Below are 21,538 nucleotides of genomic sequence, written 5' to 3' on the forward strand. Positions count from 1 at the left end.
AAACTGACTATCTTGTCTGTGCAAAATTATATTCAGTATTTCAATTTCTGTAATGACCATGTTGCTTATAATAAAAAATGTCCAAGCGGTAAACCCTGTAACTTTCATTTGATATATGCAAGTATAAAAACTCTGTTCAAAGAGAAAAATACACCCACAAATTACATCAGTGCAAAACCAGAAGTTCATCCACGTAATTATCAAGGCATCTTTAGATTTTAATGTAAGCCCTGGAATATCCCATAAAAATTTGTACTACATTCCTGTTCATTTTTACAAACAGACATCTCTTGCAATCAGTAGCAGGCCACATATACAGCTTAACTTGTTTTGAACCCAGAAAATACCTTGAATCAATTGTCTGGCTATGTGTGAGTTCTTTCATCCTCGCCGTTGTGAAGGTTTGTTCGAGATTTATGAGCTGTATAAACAATACGAGTCACAGAGAACATACTATGCTTTTTGTGTTGCTCTTTAAATAAATGATTTTTATGTTTAATTGCTCACAAACATCCTCGCTACAAAAAAGAAAGAGTATTGATTTTCTTGAAATCCATTAAAGACACTTTCCTTACTTAAACCATAAAGAGCAGCCACCGTGTGGTGGATTGAATTGACGTCCTGGTAATGGGCCATTGTTTTCCCTTCAAGCTCTCTGCACTTGCGCTCCTCATGATGCCATGAATCACCACAGAAGTTGTTTCTTTCACTGGCCTGGATGGAAAGTTGATTGGTGGTGTTTTTATATCCCAGCAGCACCTGGAGCCCTGGAAGCTCTATGCCACCGTGGGGGTCCTGCTGGTTATCGACGTCCTGTCCCTTATGATTTGGCAGATTGTGGACCCCTTGCACATCACGGTGGAGGTAAGGCATCCCTCCGTCCTATCAGGGACTGTGTTTTTACGAACATGGCACAGTTGGATTTATTGTGTTTTGCCACAAGGTGCATATGAACAAAATCTCGAATTAACCGTTTCTCTTTCTCTCTGAGCAGAAGTTCACTAAAGAAGCGCCTAAAGGGGACGTGGATCAGTTGATTGAGCCTCTTCTGCAGCACTGCAGTTCAGAGAAGATGAACACATGGCTTGGTAAGAATCGTTCTGGGTATGACTCTGAATCTTTTCACACTGCACCCAAAAAATCTGATTAGATTTTCTTTTTATAAAATGCAAACGTTACAATTTATCAGTTATATTCACTGACTTTACAGTGCTGTATTTAAATGCAAAAATGTATTCACAGTCCACCCGTAATCCGGTTTAAACCAGCACTCTCTGTGCTGACTTAGGGCTGCAGCGGGCATATTTAAATGAAGTCATTGTTGTGGAAAGAAGGTGGCTAACAGAGTTTTCCTCAAAAGAGTTTTTTGTGTACATTTTCTAGTGATAATACTGACAGATATTCATCAAATGATGATTAAATGATGTTGCACACAGTATCTCCAGATGTGCAGTGTGCCAACTGAAGTGTCTTGATCACACTGGATGACTGATGCATTGTACTGTATTTGCACTTGTAGTGTACTTTAAAGATTTCTAGGTATGTTTTCAAGTAAATAAGTATTATTTAAAAACAAAAACTTTACTTTCAGATAGTAAAATATGAAAGCATGGCTGTTCTTAACATTTAAGGATACTTTGTAATAATGCCAGTTTTATTTTAAACTACATATAAAATAATAAAATACATATAAAATCATTTCAAAATCCATTGTTATGCTTTAAAGTATGCTTATTTAGTACTAAAGCATGTCAGTGTTTTGTACTTGATTTTACTGTTGTGTGTTATTCAGTATTATACTGTATACAAGTGTCACACAGAGTAAGCATCTCTGGTCGATTTGGGAAATTTGTATACAATAATTAATAATTGATCATTTATAATTATCCATACAGGTTTGAACCAGAAAAACTTAACTTTTATTAAATCTCCTGAAAAGGGATGATATGTTCCCTGTATCTGCATTCATATACTGTATGTACCTAGACAATTAACCACAAAGGATTATAATTAATTGCAGGTTAAAATTAGCTCAAATGACAAAGTTTCAGAATGATTGCCTGATGTGGTGAGTGTCATGAGTCTGGTGGCGAGAGCAATGTTAGAAAGTCTTTGCCCATTAAGAGCATTGACGGATATTGTGAGTGAGGTGACAGGAATGAGTAAGCTTCTGAGCAAGCTTACGGTCCATAAAGTTCCCTTCCACTTCTGAGTCCAGTAAGGCGTGACAGTCATGAATGCGGGTTGTCCATCTCAGTCTTACCGGAGGAGTGTGGACGGTGGTGATGAGGTGGAGATCCCACCCGATAGGAGCCTCAGGTTTACTATCGAGCTCGGAAACCCCTCGCAGACCCCAGCGGAGATACTATAGAGGGGACGAAATAGATGCTAAAACACTCTAACGTTATCCTGATCGTTTTCGATACTCGCAATTCCAACTCCTGGCTCGCTATAGTGGTTTTGACGAAAGCTGGTTTTTATACTGCTGCTCATACCAAGAGCGTGGTGAGCTGAAACGAAGTGCGGAACATCCAATAGGAAAATTCAACTGCAGTAGCCACCGTTCAACCTGAAGAGGGCAGCACTACGACGTTTTTACACCATATATTGTAGAAATAAAACACTTTTTGAAACACTCACAAATGTCAAAAAAGTTACTCGAATCAATGACTGGTATTAATAAAGATCCATTCTTACAGATCATTAACTAAAAAAAGTTGGTTTAAGGTTTAGTTTGAATAGAAATGACATAGTATATTTTAGATTTCCATAATAAGAATTTTTTTTTAAATTATGCTAAAGTGTACTTTTTTTGACACTGTTCCTCCGCTCAGAACCAACCCATAAGATGGGGAATTACAGCGTGCAAATTGTGGTCAGCGTTATTTTTAGACCATGTTTGCGTCATTTCCTGATTTGCATAATTCCTATAATGAATCGGATATTAAAATGCAGACAGTGCATGCAAATAAAGGATGTTAACAGTGGCCACAATGTTTGTTCTCTTGTTTATCATAACATCTCATCATGGCGTCAGGCTCCAAAAAAATTGGCTGTCTGAAATAAAGCCCATGAGCCTGTGTCTGTGTGAGTGATTTAATGAAGGAACCCCGATGGTTTTGACCTTCAGACTATCTCCTCAGGTGTTTCCTTCTTGTAAGTGTTTAAGTAATTAAACAAATTAATTGCTACCTTTATGAGACAAATTGGAGCGGCCTTGCTCTTTTAGTTATGGTCATTAAAATGAGCCTTTAGTGTGTTCTACAGACAGAGTCCTTGAGAAATGAGCACAGCTGCCTGTAAACAGGCCTGTCTTACAAATACTTGTATGATACATATCTGCCATTACAATCTCTCCAAGTAAACCATTAGTAGGTTGATTTCATGGGGCATTTGGTTCAAAGATGCATGGAAGGCAGCTTCCTTTCACATCTAGATGAGAAATCAAACTCATTGAGATCAAAGTTGTAAATTGAAAGTTTTCTTCTTTAAATTTTAATTTTAATTCAATATGTTACTTGCCGTTTCTTTGTAATAATTTGTGAAATATACTAGCAATTTGGGGATTTAAAAATTTGCTTAAAAGTAAATCCTACACCAATTTTTTTTTTCATAGTGTGTTGGGAATGAATGGCTAGATTCAGGCAAAAGTCATGAGAGCAGGCAGCACCTGTGACTGACTGATTACCCTGTCAGTGTGATAATGTTCACCTATCATGTTTGCATCGGCCTGAATTCATCAAACTGGTGGGAAAGGATGGACTAATTACTTAGTAAACCGCTCTCACGCACTCTAGATAGCACCATTTTGCTCACAAACAAATCCAAATGGATTTGAAATGATAATCTGAGAGTGAGCCGGTTTATTAACAAGCACTCAGTTAAATTGAATCCGCACACCCCAGTCTGCGGCCTTCATTACTTTGCCAGTGTTTACTGAGGATTTAATGGTCAGAGAAGAAGGTGACTATAAATAATACACAAGCAACAGCCAGCCAGTAGTAACAAATAAAAAAAAAACGGATATTTGCTTAATCCCAGGGACTATGGGTGAAAATTAGCTCTTGAGCTCAAACCTGGTACTATGCATATCTCCCCTTGAGGTTAATGTTTATTGTACGCCGTCCCTGTTTCTCTGTAAAATATAAATATTATATATTGGCATTGTTGTAGATAATGTTTTTAAAGCACTTTATAAATGTTTAAAAATCCTTCAACTTGATGAGAGCCTTTGGCTTGATTTAATAATAGTAAGACTAAGACGTTCACCTGCATTTTGATACAAAAAAATACATTAAAAAAATGTTTTTTAAATAATTTTTTTCTATTTTAATGTATTTTAAAATGTAATGTATTCCTGTGATAGCAAAGCTGAATTTTCAGCATCATTACTCCAGTCTTCAGTGTCACATTATCCTTCAGAATCCATTCTAATATGATGATTTGCTGCTCAAGAACCATTTATTATCAATGTTACTGTCACTTTGACCAGTGATGTGTCCTTGCTGAATAAAAGTGTTAATTTCTTTTTGCTTTTTTTTATCTTACTGACTCCAATTTTTTTAATTGCATATGTAATGTCATTTTTTTAAATCTTGACATACAATACATCATTAGAAATGTCCATTTTGACCTCAGTTTATTTATAACGCTATGCTTATCGACATGAGCCTATCTCAGAATACTATAAAATATTATTTTCTTTCATTCTATGAAAAGAAGCCACATCAGGTCACAGAAAGAAGTTGTTTCAAACATTCGACAGATCAAAAACAAGGTATTGATCTAATAAATTAACGTTTTTACGCTACGCTAAGCTGACATGCTAGTGAGTTCTTAAAGTGCTACTGTTATACTAAGAAAACAAACGCAACTGTCAGACACATCTGATTGACATAAACTGTACTCTCTTATTACTGTACAGTGCTGTGGTTATGTCAGCTAACAGTTTGCTTTTTACATTCAGTTTCACAGCATTTAAACAAAAAGGGCAAAATCTATCAAACAACTGAACTGTGTACATACACTTTAGACACTTGTGTTATGCGCTTGCTCCGTCTGTCTATGCAATATTACATTTATACATATGTATTGTCAATGGTATGCGTGGCCAAAATTACAATCAGAAGTAAATGAAAATTTAGAAATGTTAGCCATATTGATTCAACACACAGTGAGCGACAAAACGTGTTTCAACCATTTATCGCATGTGCTTGGGCTTTTGAAAAGTGCCCGGTCAAAAGCCAGCTCGGCCCTGGATTTGGGACTAAACAATATGGATGTTTGGGAAACCTGTTGGTCATATTTGTCTCCGTTTTGACTTTTAGGTGTCGTGTATGGCTATAAGGGTTTGCTGCTGCTTCTGGGTATTTTTCTGGCTTATGAAACCAAATCTGTGTCCACTGAAAAAATAAACGATCATCGAGCTGTTGGGATGGCCATCTACAATGTCTCGGTGAGTCTGTTCATCTTTTCCAACTTATCCCTGTAGACATTTTAAGGATCGCCTTGTGTGACATTTGAAATGTCAGTTGTCACCCAAATATTGTCCAATTAAAAGGTAGAACTGTTCGGCTGACGTGACTAAAATAGCACCACAGAGGGTTTTTTTTCTTTCAATGCTCAAGTTTAGTTGGGAGTTGGCGTGTGAATTGGACGTAGCATCCTTCTGGAGCTGCTGGGTGTCACAACACAATCATAAGCAGGAAGAACATGCCTGGAGCATTTCAATGAGTCTCTGCTAGATTTGATGGAAGTGAAGTGAATGAGCCTGCCATCTCGAATGCTGTCCAGGGACGAAGAGCTTTCCAGAGGACAGAGAAAGGGAGGGAAAAGAGCTTCCCCCCATCATCAGGAATAAGCTTGCATGTCAGTTTGACGGGACTGGAGCTCTAAAGTAGTTAGAAAACTCAAGTAAAGTGGTCCCACAGTAATGTTGAAAGTTGTTTTTGCCCATCTCATCTGTTCCACTTTAGCATTTCAGCGCGGCCCCGAGGCTCATGAGTCACGAAAGAAGCACGTACCATGCTGATAACACCCTCAATATTGAGGGTAAATACATGGGAATCTCTTTTCATTTACCATAAAGGCTTCTGGTCTGTTTTCTATGGCGAAGGCTGATTGGAAATGAAGCACAAAGCTTTTGTCAATAGGCTATTTCATTGTAGGCTTTTAATTTGAAGCAGCGTGTTTCTCTCCGTCTCGGCCTCCAAGGATTACCCATTATACACTGAACCCAATTTAAGCTCAAATTGAGGGAGAGACTGTAGATCAGCAAGGGGCCAAATTTTGCATTTTAATCTTTTCTCGCTCTTTTTTTTTTCTTCCAAGTCGCAGGCTGACTCCTGGCCCTTAGCGAATGCCCATTCTGCTAAAGAAATGATTTCAGATGCCATCTGTCATGTCATTACAAACTCCATCACTTTTTAGAATTGCAGCTGCTTGGAGGACAACAATAAAGACAATAAGAGCTCACCTCTTTCACAGGAAACTGATCATATTTATTAAACTCACATTTTGACTTGTTTGACGCCCAAATCAAGAAATCGAATTATGTATATATTTACTGGATAGCTGTTATGGTGCTTTTATGGTATTTATTTTCCTTCTTTTTGGATTTTGACAGTTGTGATCACTATTAACTGTCATTATCAGACATTCTTTTCCACAAAATAAATTATAGTCAAATGGGTTTGAAACGACATGAGGACGAATAAATACTGACATACTGTAAATTGTGTCATCATTTACTCACCCTTATGTTGTTCCAAAGCCATATCACCGTGTCCTATCCATACGCGATGCAATGAGATTCCAGCGACAAGCAATTTGTCTGTCCACACCAGATGCGACAAAACTACAAGACACAACAAATCAATCAAAAATCACAGCCAATTGGAATAGTGTGTGGACGGAGTCTCTCTGCAAGCACACTGCACTCGCAATGAAATGAATAAATACATAATCAAATTCATAAATATTTCACTATTTTAACATCATTAAAGGGATAGTTCACTTTGAAATTATTTTTTGATATGTTTTAGCTTACCTCAAGGGCATCCAAGATGTCTTTGTCTTTGTTTCCACAGTATTTTCAATTTTGATATTTTTCGGTCAAACAGTTGTTGTCTGTCAGTCATATAATGGAGGTATAGGGGGTCCACCTCAAAGAGCATGCACAGAGAAGTCCAAATCAAACGTGATTTAATGACTCGTAAATGTAAGTACACATTGATGGCCTAAGACACGAAACGAGCGGTGTGTGTGAGAAAACAAACAGTATTTATATCGTTTTTACCTCGTGGAACCACAGCCATGTCTAACTGATCTGAATCAGTTATCCAATGTCCAACTGAACCGTGTCCAACGGTTGTTTACACAGGTTTTTTAATGTTTACGCAGAGATTTTGGAAGTTTTACCTTTCACTGTGAAGATCTAAACATATTTAGATATACAGGAAATCGCAATGAAAGGCGATTTCGATATATCTAAATATGTTTCGTGAAAGGTAAAACCCCCTCCATTATATGACTGATAGACAACAACGGTTTGACCGAAAAATGTCAAAATGGAAAATACTGTGGAAACAAAGACTACATATTGGATGCCCTTGAGAAAAGCTAAAACGTATCAAAAATTAATTTCAAAGTGAACTATCCCTTTAAATACATACTCAATGACTGACTTAATTTATTTTCAATATCTGAGGTTATTTATCCATTGTCACTTTCAGTTTGGGTATAAATATCACGCAAAAGGATTTTCAAACTCAAATTAGATGCTTTTAACATTAAATAAAGCACATAATCAATACCTAAGATCTCATTGTTGTTGTTCCAGCCGCAATGTTGTAGAAATAGACACCGTTTCTTAAATTGGCTGGTATGGACAAAAACTCTGAACATGGAGAAGATATCTTTTATCGCGTGTCGATATGTTGTGTGTCATGTCTTATTAGGTCATGGTGTATTGCTTCTATCCTTCTGTTGAATACGAAACTAGATACTTTGAAGAATGCCCTGGTTGCTCTTTTCCATTTAATGACAGTGAATGGGGACTGCATTATTTAGCATGGCTGTGCATTTTAGACTAAAACCATACTGATTTTGTTGCATCATTAATGCTCTGCCGTGGTGCGATTCAAGTGTGAAAGCTGCTGGCTACTGCTGTTACTCCAGCTATAACTGCTTCGATTTATAGAGACTGCTTTACACTTTTTGCCCTGTCCAAATAACTAATGGCCCTGCAAAAAAAGATCACCTCTGTTGATGCCAGGCAACATTTTCTTTTTGCTAGCCTGGATGAGATTTTTACTTGTTGTGTGAGAAACGACTGACGGATTATCAATATTTATTGATTCACTTCTCTTTCTCTTGGTTTCTGTTCTCCGCTCCTATGCCTTCAAAAGAAATCGTTTTTTTTTTTTCATTCTGTTATATGAACGTGACATTAAAAACGTTCTTGTAAACATATTATAATTCCTTCATTTATTGTTGCTAGTATTTTATGAAAATATTGCTAAATGTTGGCCCACACTTTCCATCATAAATCATGAAAATAAATTATTAAAAAAACAATTCTTACATGTAATGATATTTGAAACAAAGAGTCATACCCCATTTCAATATTTATTGTGTAAAAATTATACATTTCCAATCATTACATTTTGTCAAATTATGCAAAAAGTGTACAAATATTACTTGTGTATATTTAGAATATATCGAATGCCAGCTACTGTATGAAATTAGCCTTAACAAGACAAAGGACTGTGCCATTTTATTATAAACATATTTATACCTTTCATACTTTCATTATTTAAGAATTTGGGACATTTGTTGAATCATAATTCACAAAAAATTATAGAACCCTCTTGATGCATGTATATCCACTGTTAGACCAGTGTTATTATTACTATAATACAGTGTTTATTCATATTTTAAATGAGCTTTTTTATATTTTCACTTTAATTTTAGTATACATTTTTGTCAGTTTGTTATGTGCTTTGTTATCATTGTTATTAGCTTTTTTAATATTTCTAGTTTTGTAGTGATTCAATTTAAACTTATTTTATTATCTTCAAGTTAGTTGTCAAAACACCACTTGTAGTTTTTATATTTAACATGTAATGTTTTTATTTGATTTCAGCTTTGTTGTCATTAACAAAAACTATTTTTGAAAATTGTAGTTTTAGTTAACGATAATAACATTGTCTTGGACTTTGACAGAAGACTATGGAAGCTTGTTTCCCTGCCACAGAATAAAAGATAAAAAGGTAAATTCGACTTTTTATCTCACAATTCTGACTTTTTTCTCACAATTGCGAGTTATATCAAAAAAGTCAGAATTGCGTGATATAAAGTCGCAAATATCTTTTGAAATGTTTTATTCTGTGGTGGAAACAAGCTTCCAGAGTAGACCAATTGGGCAAAAAATGTGTTTTGTAAGCACCCATTTAAAGAAACACCTATATATGTAACTGTTTCTCTCTCTTTCAGGTGTTGTGTATGATTACCGCTCCCGTCACCATGATTCTATCGTCTAAGCAGGACGCCTCATTCGCCTTCGCTTCGCTGGCCATCATCTTCTCCGTCTACATCACTCTAGTTGTCCTCTTCGTCCCCAAGGTACAACAGCAGATCATTTTCTCAAAACAAGAAGGAGAGCTAATGTAAATATTGCATTACAGTGATGAATATTAATGCTGGATAACTAGAGCAAAGGAAGGAGTGATCAAAGAGTGGTTACTGTGTGACATGTGAGCGGTCTTCACATGAAATCTTAAAGCGCTCTGAATGATGATACTATGGAGTTGTGGTGTAATCAGTGTCATCGGAGGACAGGTGTTTTTAGAAGTGAAGACACTGCTATTATACAACAGCCAATAAAAGGAAGCCTTTATTCATGTTATATAGACCTTATGCACCAGAGAAACAAGTGTGCAGCCATCTTTAGAATTTTGTGAATTTTTCGGTAGCTCTGTATATTTCAATGAGTAATTTCGGTTCATTCATGAATCCGTAAGATCTTACCCTCATGCTGTGGAAATACAATCCTGGAAGAAAGAACACAACGAGTGCTGAAAGTGCTCTATAAGGTCTAAATAAGAAAAGTTTCTAAGTATTTAAAGAATTACAAACCTCGAGACCAGTTATTTTTTATATTTTCTTCATTTTTGTCTAATGATCTACACATAATCAACGCTCTATGACTCGACGAGTAGTTACATTTTAATCAAACTCATATTTGTTCACAATTTGTCCTTTTTTACTAGTATTATTTCTATTGTTGCCTGCCTGCTGCTCATCGGTTTGCACTCTATTTTTAATAAATAGTTGGTAGTAGTAGAGCGTATTTGCTGTCTAGCTTGCAGTACATTAATATTCTGTCGACATGAATCTGGTCTGTTGTTATACCTAGTGTGGTGTGTGTTTGTGGGTGTAGATGCGGAGGCTCATCACTCGTGGTGAGTGGCAGTCGGACCAGCAGGAGACCATGAAGACCGGCTCATCCACAAACAACAATGATGAGGAGAAATCCCGCCAGCTGGAGAGAGAGAACAAAGAGCTGCAGAAGATCATCCAGGAGGTTCTGTGTCACATTCAATTTTTCCAGCAGACTGTTCGGAATGTCTGATACCAGGATTGAACATATTTCAAAACTGAATTGAGAATGCCTTTTTTCTATTTGTTTAGAATTTAGAATTCAATATAATGTGTTCCACTAAGAACCAGAAAATATGATTCCCGGCTGCCTAAATCTAAAAAAGTAAAAATGTTAATCATAGTGCCAGACCGATTTATCGGCTGGCCGATATTATCGGCCGATATTAGGCATTTTCCAAACTATCGGTATCGGCAGTTATAATGGTCGATAAATGAATATTTCAAAAATAAAATAAAAACGGACGAGACACGCTTGAACCATGTCATGAGTGTTGGAGTTGTATAGTTTGTCCACTAGAGGGCACTCTACACTGTCTCTATTGGCAACACTTGTGTATAACGCGCCACACATCCTGCAAACTGATCCAGCCAGAGTCGAGCAGAAAGAACCAGTTATCCGCGAGTGAGATCATCAGTGAAGTGTGTTCATGGAGAGTTGGTCACGCATCATCTCTCCTTGGCCTGTTATTTTGAAAATGTATGTTTTACAATTTGCAGTATGACGTAATCCATTGCTAAATTATGGCTCATCATAGACTAGCTAACCACAAAGCTAGCTAATCATCAGAATTGTTCTGTTGTGACAAATAAAAGAAACAAGTTACTTTTTAAAATGCATTATCATATTATTTTAGTTCAAACTCATTAATAACTACAAATAACTCATGTTAGGGAAATCTGTTAATGTTTTCTTGCGCGTTTCTGAAATAAAAAAAATAAAATAAAATATCGGCATATATATCGGATTTTAAAACCGGTATCGGCCTTCAAAATCCTTTATCGGTTGGGCTATATTAGATCATCAAAATGTCAACATATAAGTACACAGCTTTGAGCAGTAAAAGCTCAATTAGTGATATATAAATAGATACTAAATTTGACCAGAAGTCTGGAGACAATTAAAACAATGCGGAGGATGTTTTGTGCTAACTATCTGCGTCGATGCTATTGTTTTTGCAATTAACATAGTGTAATTAATAACCTTAGTTGCCATCTGATGTTTTCAGTTTTCATGTTATATTCATATTTAATTCTAATTAAGCTTTATTTCAATTGTTTTGTTTCAGTTTTAGTTAAAAATAACAACAATTTTTTTTTTTTAAATCCTACTCTTGTCATGCCATGTCAAAACGCCAATTCAAATTCCGACTTCAAAGAGACACTCGTTCTTAAATTCCTATCATGTCTGATACAATAGATGTCATGAGAGCTCTGGCAGATTGTCAAGTTTACTTTCAACTTCCTTTTCTCAGTAGTTTTCAAAACATTTTTCGGCCTAGTTTCTAATTTAGTTTCGTGTTTTCCTTCCAACAGAAAGAGGAACGTGTATCAGAGTTGAGAAATCAGCTGTCAGAGCGACAGGCCCTGCGCTCCAGAAAACGCCCCACCGCCTCCAATCAGAACCACAGCTCACCTTCCATTCCCACTCCTCTGAACGATCCCAAATCTCTCCTCCCGCCACCAGGATACCCCCTCCCTGCTTCTGACAACCACTCCCTCCCTCCCACCTTTTCCAACTCCTCCACCCTGTACCAGCCCGACGGCAAGATCAACCGCAACAACTGTCACCCTGGACGCCTGCAGCTCCTCTACAAGTGAGTCCCGGGACTACGCTGGAGAAACTGGTACGAAATGCAAGCGGGGACACAGTGAAGTGGAAAGCAGGGAGAAAAATAAGCTACCTTGATTCGCGGGCCACAGTTTTCTCCATCTCGCCCAGCAGGCGGCCTGTTTTTCTTTGTTCGTTTCCGACAGTGGCTGTGATTCATAGGATGTTATACACAGGAGGCTTGTGAGTCTTTTGCATCATTTTGATGTGTCACCATATTTGAAAACCACACATGCTGTGAACCATTACACAGTTCACATGAGTAACCCTCAGTAGATTTTAACTTTGAAAAATTGTGTACGAAGAATGACATGCTAAAAACATCCCAACAGAAAATCCTTATACTCATCGAATGTGTTTTAGCACTCTACAAAACAATCACAAACCGTAATACCGCATTATACTTTCTTATCTTGCATCAATCTTTTTATTTAGTTTGTGCATTCGTACTGTATTTCATACTGTTGGTCATATTAATAAGTCTCTGAAACCTCATTAGAGAGACTGATCGATTTAGTGCAATTCAATTTTGATATCATGGACTATTGTGATATATTTAATTGCGACATGTACTGCCAATACCTAGCCTTAGTAATATCCCACAGTAACATAAAGTACATTTATTCATTTAGCGAACGTTTTTATCCAGTGCGTTTTACTCTACATTTTACCAGTATGTTTTCCCTGGGACTCGAACCCCTGACTTTGGTGTTGCCGACACCATACTTGAACTCCCTTTCTCATCTGAAAACTTCACCATGACCTCATAAACATTCTTTCCCTGACGTGCAGCTGACAGTATTGCAAAATTTCTTGTGACCAACGTCAACAAATTCCTTCCTTCCTGTTTTATTAGCCCACTGCCTAATTTTTAAGGAATTTTTATCCTGAATCAGAGAAATGTTGCCTCAAATCGTGTAGCATGTTGAAGAGAGGTGTTTGTCACCAGGCAAACGTTGAGTAAAAATCCTATAAATTGACTGTACATTTGAAGGAGGGACTTTTTTGTAAGCAACTGCTCCTGCCCATAAACAAAAATCACTCGTAATTCCTTCATTTAAAAAAAAAAGTCTAGCTTCACAATAGGTTTCAATGATATCGCTAATGAAATGATGTTGGTTTGTTTATAGCCAGCTTCTTTTCCCAGAGCATGCTGGGATAATGTATTAGAACTCACAAGCTGTTGAAGGCGTTTGAATGCTTTGTGCAGAAGAGACGTAATTTCATCCCAGATTTGGGGGGTTTGTTTTTATTAGATCCCCCGTGTAGCTGAGAGCTGCAGATTGAATCTCCCAGCATTGTAACGCGGTTTTCTTCTAAATGGCACCTGCCATATTGGAGCCGTCACAGGATGCTGCTACTTTGAAATGCAAATAACATTAAAAATGCATAGCGTGTGCGTTTAATACCAAGCAACGATAAAGGGAAATTAGTTCATTAAACAGAAGTCGGATGCGCGTGCAATACGGTACTTTACTTCAACAACACACCCATCAGCTGCTTTGTGTAGTCATCACTCAAACCATGGTACATCCTGATTGAAACAAAAACTGATATCCTTCTGTACATGCTTTTGGACTGAGGAACTGTTCCTTGTTCAAATGGATTCTTGGTTACCTCATCATGCATAATGCCAGTTTCCTGTCTTGAAACGACAGTCTTCAATGGCAGCTTTTCCCAACAGCTGTTCGCGTGTTTGCCGCAGTGAAGCTCGTAAACTCTCTTGCTTTTTCTCGGTGTGCGTGGCTTGGATTCATCAGCGGGCCTCTACGGCAAAGTTTCCCCGGTTTCAGCCGGACTGTTAATGGTTCGTTTTACCTGCCTCATTTAGCTTTTTTTTGTGGCGGCAAAGACTCTCTCTCTTATTTGGAGGGACGGGGAAAAAATCCCTACAGGGACTATGAGAGTCATTTGCCTATTCATAAGTGCTTGTGACAATAGCACATTGCTCATTATTTTAGAGACCTGTTATTACCTCATACTTGAAATGTTGCTGCTGGTTTCGTAAACAAACAGAGGTTGTCTTGAGGATAGCATACTACACTAAAAAAATATTTTCAAGATTTGTTATCACAACATATTTTCTTTTGTCAAATCAACTTTCTAATAATTTATTTAGTTGAGATAACTTATTATTTTGAGTTTCTGATGATTCTCCTTCATTGTAGTAACTCACCTTTTACTTACTTTAAGTTAAACCAACAATTTTTTTGAGTTTCTGATGATTAAATCATTCTCCTTCATTGTATTAACTCACTTTTTCCAGTTCAATGAACTTAAAGTTTTAAGGCAACCTGGTTACTTACTTTTTTAAGTTAAACCAACAATATTTTTTTACAGTGTAGCATACTACCCTACTGCAGTATTTGGCATATATAATGTTGACAGTATAAGGCAGGGTACCATATACCACAAAACAATGCTCTTGACTTGAACTGCAAAAGAGTGCAACAGTCGGGTTCCGGAAGTCATTTTCTTCATCGAAGAATATCCAAACCTTCAAAAAAAGTTATTTTTGAGAGGTACGAGGTTGTTCATCTTTTGCCATCAGCAACTACATTACCCAGGATTCTGCTGACCAAACAGAGAATCACGACAAAGTACATCGCAAAAGCGCTTGCCTACTCCTATGATGTACTGTGAATGATGTAGAATCAAACACAAGACTCTACATAATGGCTTTAATAAGGGAGAGAACTACAATCCCATGCAGCATTGCAAATGGTATAGGGTCAGTCTCCCTGCACTCTCAAACTGCTTAAATATATGCATTATGCATATTTTGCAATAAACGTAAAATATATTGCATATACATTTATGTATACATACACTCTAACAAATGCTGGGTTGTTTTAACCCAAATATGGACAAACCCAAATGTTGGGTTAAAAATATCATTAAAGAATGTACAGTTGAAGTTACATTTTTAACCCAACATTTGAGTTTGTCCATATTTTACCCAATTTTGGGTTAAAACAACCCAGCATTGTTTAGAGTGTATGAACATTTTCCTATATACATAATTGACATAATTAAATCAATATCGTTTTTAGTTGTGTCATTCACAGTGCTCCTGTGAATGGGAAAAATACTTCCAGAACCAAGGCCGCTGAAAAGTTGTGCACTTTATGAACTAGGTAATATTAAGCTCCTAAAAGTGAATAGATTTTATACAAACTATTAAACTGCATATAAGCTTATTTATTTATGGAACGGAAACCACAGGAAGGTTTGGTGAGCAGAATGCATAGAGTTCGAGATGCTGTATTTTGTAATAAATAAGGCAGAATACAGTATACTGACAGTTTGCAGTGTGCTAGTATTCCCTTCCAAATAGACACTGAACTGCATCATGATGTCTTACATTTGATGTGTCATAAGCACTTGTGATTGGCTAAATGGTGCTCTGTGATTTACATAAATGGTGACACAGGTTTGCGATTGCAAACAAACCCCACCATGGTGTTTATTATCAGTCTACTGTAATATTTAATTTATCATTTCTCATCAAATGGTGGTTCAGTAATAATCATGATAGTGATGTTCATGCAGACGATGATATGCACAAATGTCAAATTGTGTAAATGATAAATGTATTCTCTTGCACAAAGTATGAAGTATATACAGTCAAAGGTATTCGTATGTGGTATTGAAAATATATTTGTATTTGTACTATAATAGATTCTGTACAACGCAGTTGGACTGGTGTCTGGTGAAATAAAGACGTTGTTTTTGCTACATTTTTTAAAACTGTTCTTCTGTTTTCTGTTTGATGAGTCACGATGCACTCAGATAGGCTATTTTACTTTAGAAATGGAACAAGACACCGAGTCCAAAATTCTCGCATGTTGAAAAATAAATACAACCTCAGGTTATGTCAAACACGCTTGCACACTGCCTCTGAAACCTTCGTCCGTCATTAAAAAAAATCGAATCTGGTTTGATTTTCTGCATTTTTGAGATGGTCCTCACTGCGGAACATGAAATCCACAGGGAGGAGTCGGATCCAGATCCAACTCCTCCCACCTTACATACACCTAAACCTAGCTAACTCCGCCCCCTGATCCCTAAACCAAACCCTAATCCTACCCATCTCCACCCCTTGGAACGTGATCCAACTCCTCCCCATGGATCTCATGTTCTGCATTGAGGTGCTACTGGCATTTTTCGTATTTTGAAAGGTGTGTTCATAATTCAGAGCCACCGAATCACGAATATGAAAAAACGCATACGAAACATCAAACATCAAAATGACTGCTGTGTTCGTTATTACACCCAAGAACAGAAAACCACAATCGCTTAGAGACGCCATTCTGCTCCGTCACCATGATGACAGCTTGCACAGTGCGGTCTGTGTTGAATCACTGCTGTCAATCAACATTTGTGGGAGGGGCGTCCGACCATGTGACGAATGGCTCGATTTGAGATTGGGAAAAACATAAATATGATCTCTATAAACTCGCAAGCAAAAGGTATCTTCCACCACATTGTTTCTTCTAGCCTATTTAATGAATTTCATCAAAACACAAAATTACCCACAGAACAAAAAGGGGGAAAAGGAAGAAAATAAAAATACTCCGCACAAAATATTCAATCATTTAAAAGAGTTTAATTAATCAACTGGATCCCCAGACCTGAGATTTATGGAAAATACTCTTTTTCTGTGAAGAAAACAGTTCAAAATTTTAACTAAAAAGCAGCATAACACTCTTCCAAGGACACGATAGATTTTTAAAGCACACAATTACAATAACTTAGAAGAACATAAATTGGTATGTCATAGCTGTAGGCCAGAGAATTACCTCTATCATAATACATTACATTATGTCTCAAAAACATCTACTTTATAGTCACACACTGGTGGCTTTGAATCCCACGGTCATTCTGTGTAGGTTTCATTAACAGCAGCATTTCACCACATGAACATCAGTGCTTTCAATAATTTAAACATCAGATAGAGATAGATAATGACAAATGAACACCACTATGAAGCATAACCCGCTGTTTTTACGAATTGTTGGTTAGATTCACAGACAAGCTTAGAGTAACCACAAACATGTCTACTCTACGTGACCCTAATATAATGCATGCAAGGGAGTTTCCCCTCACTGAACCACAGTCTCTGATAAGGAAACAGTGTCAGCGAGCGGAAACATTGTTGCAGAGGGGTTTGTAAATGCACAAGTGAAATGCAATTTGGAACCGGCTTTCAACATTTTAATACAAATATCTTGCGAAACTAAGTTTGTTTGGTCTTTTTTTGAATGTTTCATCCTTTTGCTCTCAGTAGAGCCAAAGACAGCTTGACATCATAACTGCAAATTACACATCGGAATTTCATTAGAATTGATTTAATAATAGGATTAACTGGATTGAGTGTTCATTTGGTTTAAGATTTATTACATTTCATTACAGCAGTTCGAATTTCATTACAGTAGTTCTTCATTATTTCAATAAATAGTTAAATAAATAGTTAAATAAATAAATAGGCTACACAATAATTTAACATTACCAAAACAATAGAAATGACTTGGACAGCTTTCATGGACATGAAATGCTCATGATTTCCCCGCCTTAAAATCCATATGTTTCAGTTAAATAGTTTTGTCCTGTTTTAATATAAAACAGTTCAGTCTGAGCAATGGTGGCGTTCCAGTCGAGGCTCTTCATATTAATTGCCTCTTAACAGGTTTCCACTCTTTCTTTATTTTTCAAGTTTTGCTTGACGTCGATGTTCATAGAGCAAACACCCCAAAGAAGGTCTTTCCATTGTCATTGTCGACGCGGTGCAGGAGATTTGGAGTGGTTTCGGTGCTCAGTCTGTCTCGGGCTCGTAACTGGAAGGCGGCGCCGAGGTAAATTGTGTTGTACGTCAGGTCTTGAGTGTCAGGCGTGTGTTCGCACACGGAGCGGATAGCGCTGAAAAGCGACTTACTGCTTCCATAGGAATCGGAAAAGCGATTCACCACGTGGCTTATATACACAGCGTCGTCGCCCTGCGTCTTGTCAGTCGAGCAACTGATGTGGAAAGAGACCTGGGTGTAGACGAAGTAAATGCCGTCATCAGGAATGATGATCTCCCTATTTACTAATTTCAAGCCGCCTGAAGAGAAAGCTTGGTCCTGGTTCACTTTCCAATCAAGGTTTGTGTCTTTAGGCTTATATGCACCTATAGAAGAGAATACGAAAAAACGTGTACAGATTTTACATTAGACATCCATCCCATTCCCAGCTAAGCAGACTGCCATGATTATTTTACGGTCTTGTTTGATTCAATTTAGCTATACAGGCACGTGGGCTACTAATATTTGAATGTTTCAAGCTGCATAAATTAACATTAGTTATTATAATAGGAACAAATATGAATTTATAATCAACAATGGTATATTTATAAATTGCCTAGATTAATTAGTGTGGTAAAATAGTTATTTGTGGGCACATTAAATTGATACTTAATGCATTAATTGATGTTAGCACACTGAACAACATTTTCCCTAAAATTAAACAAATTAAATTCGTTTTTTTAAATGTCTCTTACTTTCAATATGCTTTTGCCAGCCAACACACATAAATGGACAAACTATATTCGTCTTTGCTGTAAGTGAAACTGTATAAACTGTAGTCTTTTATTTGTATAGGCCTAGTTTGTATGGTTTTCAAGGAGGAGAGCATGCATCATGCAAGCAATGAAGTTGATGTGTGTTCATTACCACAACTTTCATTGGCATCTGTAATTGGCACTGGCATGACAGTTAAATTTCTTTGCGCTATGAATACGATATGAAAAGCATGCTAATTATGCATCCCTGACTCTATCAGAACAGACCTGCAACCAATTTCTGAGTTGCCGTCTAAGGAGTGAAATACAAACATAACACACATCCTACAATTTTTAATGCACAACCAATTGATTCAAGATTGCAGACACCTTTTAGACTTCATATGGCCCTAATGAGTATTTGAACTTAAAATGTATAATACAATGTAAAATAGTTGAAACGTTTAATGCATTCTGTTATAATAGACCTACATGGTGTGCAAGACTTTTTACTGTTTATTCACTTTGGAATCAAGCTTACCTGTTAAATGGATGGCAGCCTTGGAAGTGAAATTCGCTTTTGAAAAATGATCTCTCGTAAGCCTGAGCCCTGATGGGGAGAGACACAAAATTACTTATTTGGTTCCACAGAAAATACAATAAGCGTGTATGAATGGGACAAAGAGGATCTGAAAGTTAGTATCTGAACTCACCAGTTCCACTTTCCTGATTACTCTGAGACTATAGAGAGAACAAGAGACACATGATTAAACATCTAAAAATGAAATTATGATAATGTAATGTATTCGGATCAAGATTCTGACCTTGTTGAGCGTGAAGCAAACAGCAGCAGCAGCACACAGGGTCACAGCCAGAAAAACACCACACACTCGCCAATTGCTTGACTTTGAAGAGTCGGCCTTCCTCCTCGACACCATCACCCTTGGTAAAGGCAGCGTCCCTTCTTCAAGACCCAACAATACTTCACTGTCATGCTCCATCATTATTGTCTGTTATTTCTCCGAAAGATGTATGCAGATGCTCCCAAAATGCTTTTTAAAAGATTCTGTAAAGTCTTCTCAGCACAGTTTATCACTTCGGTGCTTTGCTCGGTTGGTCTGTCACTGTTTGTTCTGAAAATACTGTTTCTTCATTCTTTTTAAAGCTTGGGGACTGTAAGACCAGGGGAACTCCAGTGATGTCAGAGTAGTATGGAGAAAAGTAAGCGGTAGAATGAGATGGAGGGGAGAAACCACGAGTTACACTCACACACACTTAAACCTAGAAAGGAAATTACAATCTATAAAAATAAAGCTCTTGTTTTATGGGCATGTTTATAGTTTTCAGTGTGACATCATTCGTGATATATTCAGTTGGAGTGTGACCATATTTCATACATAATTGCCTCAAACAGAAACATTTGTGTTTATATCTATATTTATATGTTATTTGTGTGTTCGCACACACACACACACACACACACACACATATATATATATATATATATATATATATATATATATATATATATTGTATATATGTATGAATATCTGTGTGTGTTTATACAGTATACATTACACACCCAACCAGATAAATAAATCTAATAATATACACACACACACATAATGTAAACAAAACTTTTATGTTAGATGCGATTAATTGCGATTAATCGATTTGACAGCACTAATATATATACTTATAGTCCTTGTTACATGTTACTAGAGTTATACATTTATTTCACATATTCTACAAAAATCTGATGACAATTGAGAATAAATCCAAAAGTTTACAATGGATTTTTCTGTTTGTTGCAACATTCCGCTTTCTGTTCACTGTTTTTTCCTCAAAAATGCCTCCTCCGGTGTAAATGAGATATGGCAATTTCCTTTGTGTATTCATCGTGACATGATTGAAAGTTTACAAAAGAATAAGTGCAATTAACATTTGTATGGGCCTCACAGCGTGAATCTGGGATAGAGGAGGAATTATTCTGACTATTTATCTCAGACGATAACTTTTTACCAGTACAACATCAATGTTTTTATGATTTTTGAGAAGTGAGTGTAGTAGCCTTTGATTTAATCAGTATTCCAGCTGCATGAATTTATTTAGTTAGATGCGATCTGACCAAATAGCCTACATAAAATAGTCATTTTACCGTGTTTTTCCGACGACATCGTGTTTATTTGTCCGTTTCGACGATGTTCAGTTTGTCCCTCCAGTAATAAAAACCCAAATCCAACCACTTCTGTCTTTGTGTCAGATCACAACAGACGATGCTGATGATGTATTTCCAGGCTAATTAGCCTATAATGCATCTTCAGATGATAGATACTGATGTGTGATGTGTAAAGGCTTGTCTGTGCTTAAAAGCCTCTGAATGTCTGCTGTGCTGGTCCCCCCTCACTCCCATCGTGAATTGGACTACTTTAGCAATGTTTTTAACTTTTCTAGGCCAGCAAGTTTCGATCCCTTAAAGGGATAGTTCACCCAAAAATAAAAATTAAGTCATTAATTAGGCAACTCACCCCCATGCTCTATCAACCCCGTAAGACCTCTGTTTGTCTTCGCAACATAAATGAAGATATTTTTGATTAAATTTGAGAGACTGCTACAGCTCCTATGGATCGAAACGTGACCCAGAAAGTCAATGAAAAAATTTTTTAAATATTCCACGTGACAACAGTGGCTCATATACGTTTATCAATCGACGAGAATACTTTTTATGC

The 21,538-nt window shown here is 36.9% G+C and overlaps 2 protein-coding genes across 7 annotated transcripts in view; one reads left to right on the forward strand and one right to left on the reverse strand.

Annotated features, from left to right (window-relative positions):
* The window catches only part of gabbr1b (gamma-aminobutyric acid type B receptor subunit 1b), a 109,912-nt gene that overhangs the window by 86,309 nt on the left and 2,065 nt on the right, over positions 1-21,538 (forward strand). For 3 of the 6 annotated variants that reach the window (XR_016147475.1, XR_016147476.1, XM_089123379.1), the window contains exons 19-24: positions 754-864; positions 995-1,088; positions 5,328-5,455; positions 9,496-9,624; positions 10,442-10,585; positions 11,977-12,257. Coding sequence is in view for 4 of the 6 variants with exons in the window: in XM_089123379.1 (XP_088979505.1) it covers positions 754-864; positions 995-1,088; positions 5,328-5,455; positions 9,496-9,624; positions 10,442-10,585; positions 11,977-12,257 (887 nt within the window). In the remaining 2 variants the exon portion in view is untranslated. Of the gene's footprint in view, positions 1-753; positions 865-994; positions 1,089-5,327; positions 5,456-9,495; positions 9,625-10,441; positions 10,586-11,976; positions 16,022-21,538 lie in introns of those variants that run through there. The other 3 variants (XM_089123380.1, XM_089123382.1, XM_089123381.1) reach the window with 3 other exon arrangements.
* Positions 16,861-21,173, reverse strand: tnfa (tumor necrosis factor a (TNF superfamily, member 2)). Its single transcript, XM_039680790.2, has 5 exons — positions 20,968-21,173; positions 19,634-20,090; positions 19,523-19,550; positions 19,351-19,419; positions 16,861-18,440 (listed from the first exon to the last, which is right to left on the reverse strand). Exons 2-5 carry the CDS (start codon positions 19,811-19,813, stop codon positions 18,007-18,009), a joined length of 711 nt encoding a protein of 236 aa, XP_039536724.1. The 5' UTR covers positions 19,814-20,090; positions 20,968-21,173; the 3' UTR covers positions 16,861-18,006.

The sequence above is a fragment of the Pimephales promelas genome, chromosome 18, assembly GCF_988280905.1.
Source record: "Pimephales promelas chromosome 18, fPimPro1.hap1.1, whole genome shotgun sequence".
Classification (NCBI taxonomy): Eukaryota; Metazoa; Chordata; class Actinopteri; order Cypriniformes; family Leuciscidae; genus Pimephales; species Pimephales promelas.

Bases quoted from the DNA above. Each gene is read 5' to 3' on its own strand.
- tnfa (XM_039680790.2), bottom strand. From the start codon at position 19,813: ATGATGGAGCATGACAGTGAAGTATTGTTGGGTCTTGAAGAAGGGACG. The intron at 19,420-19,522 runs GTGAGTTCAGAT...TCTCCCCATCAG, and splicing joins TAATCAGGAAAGTGGAACTG to GGCTCAGGCTTACGAGAGAT. The intron at 18,441-19,350 runs GTAAGCTTGATT...TCTCTTCTATAG, and splicing joins GGCTGCCATCCATTTAACAG to GTGCATATAAGCCTAAAGAC.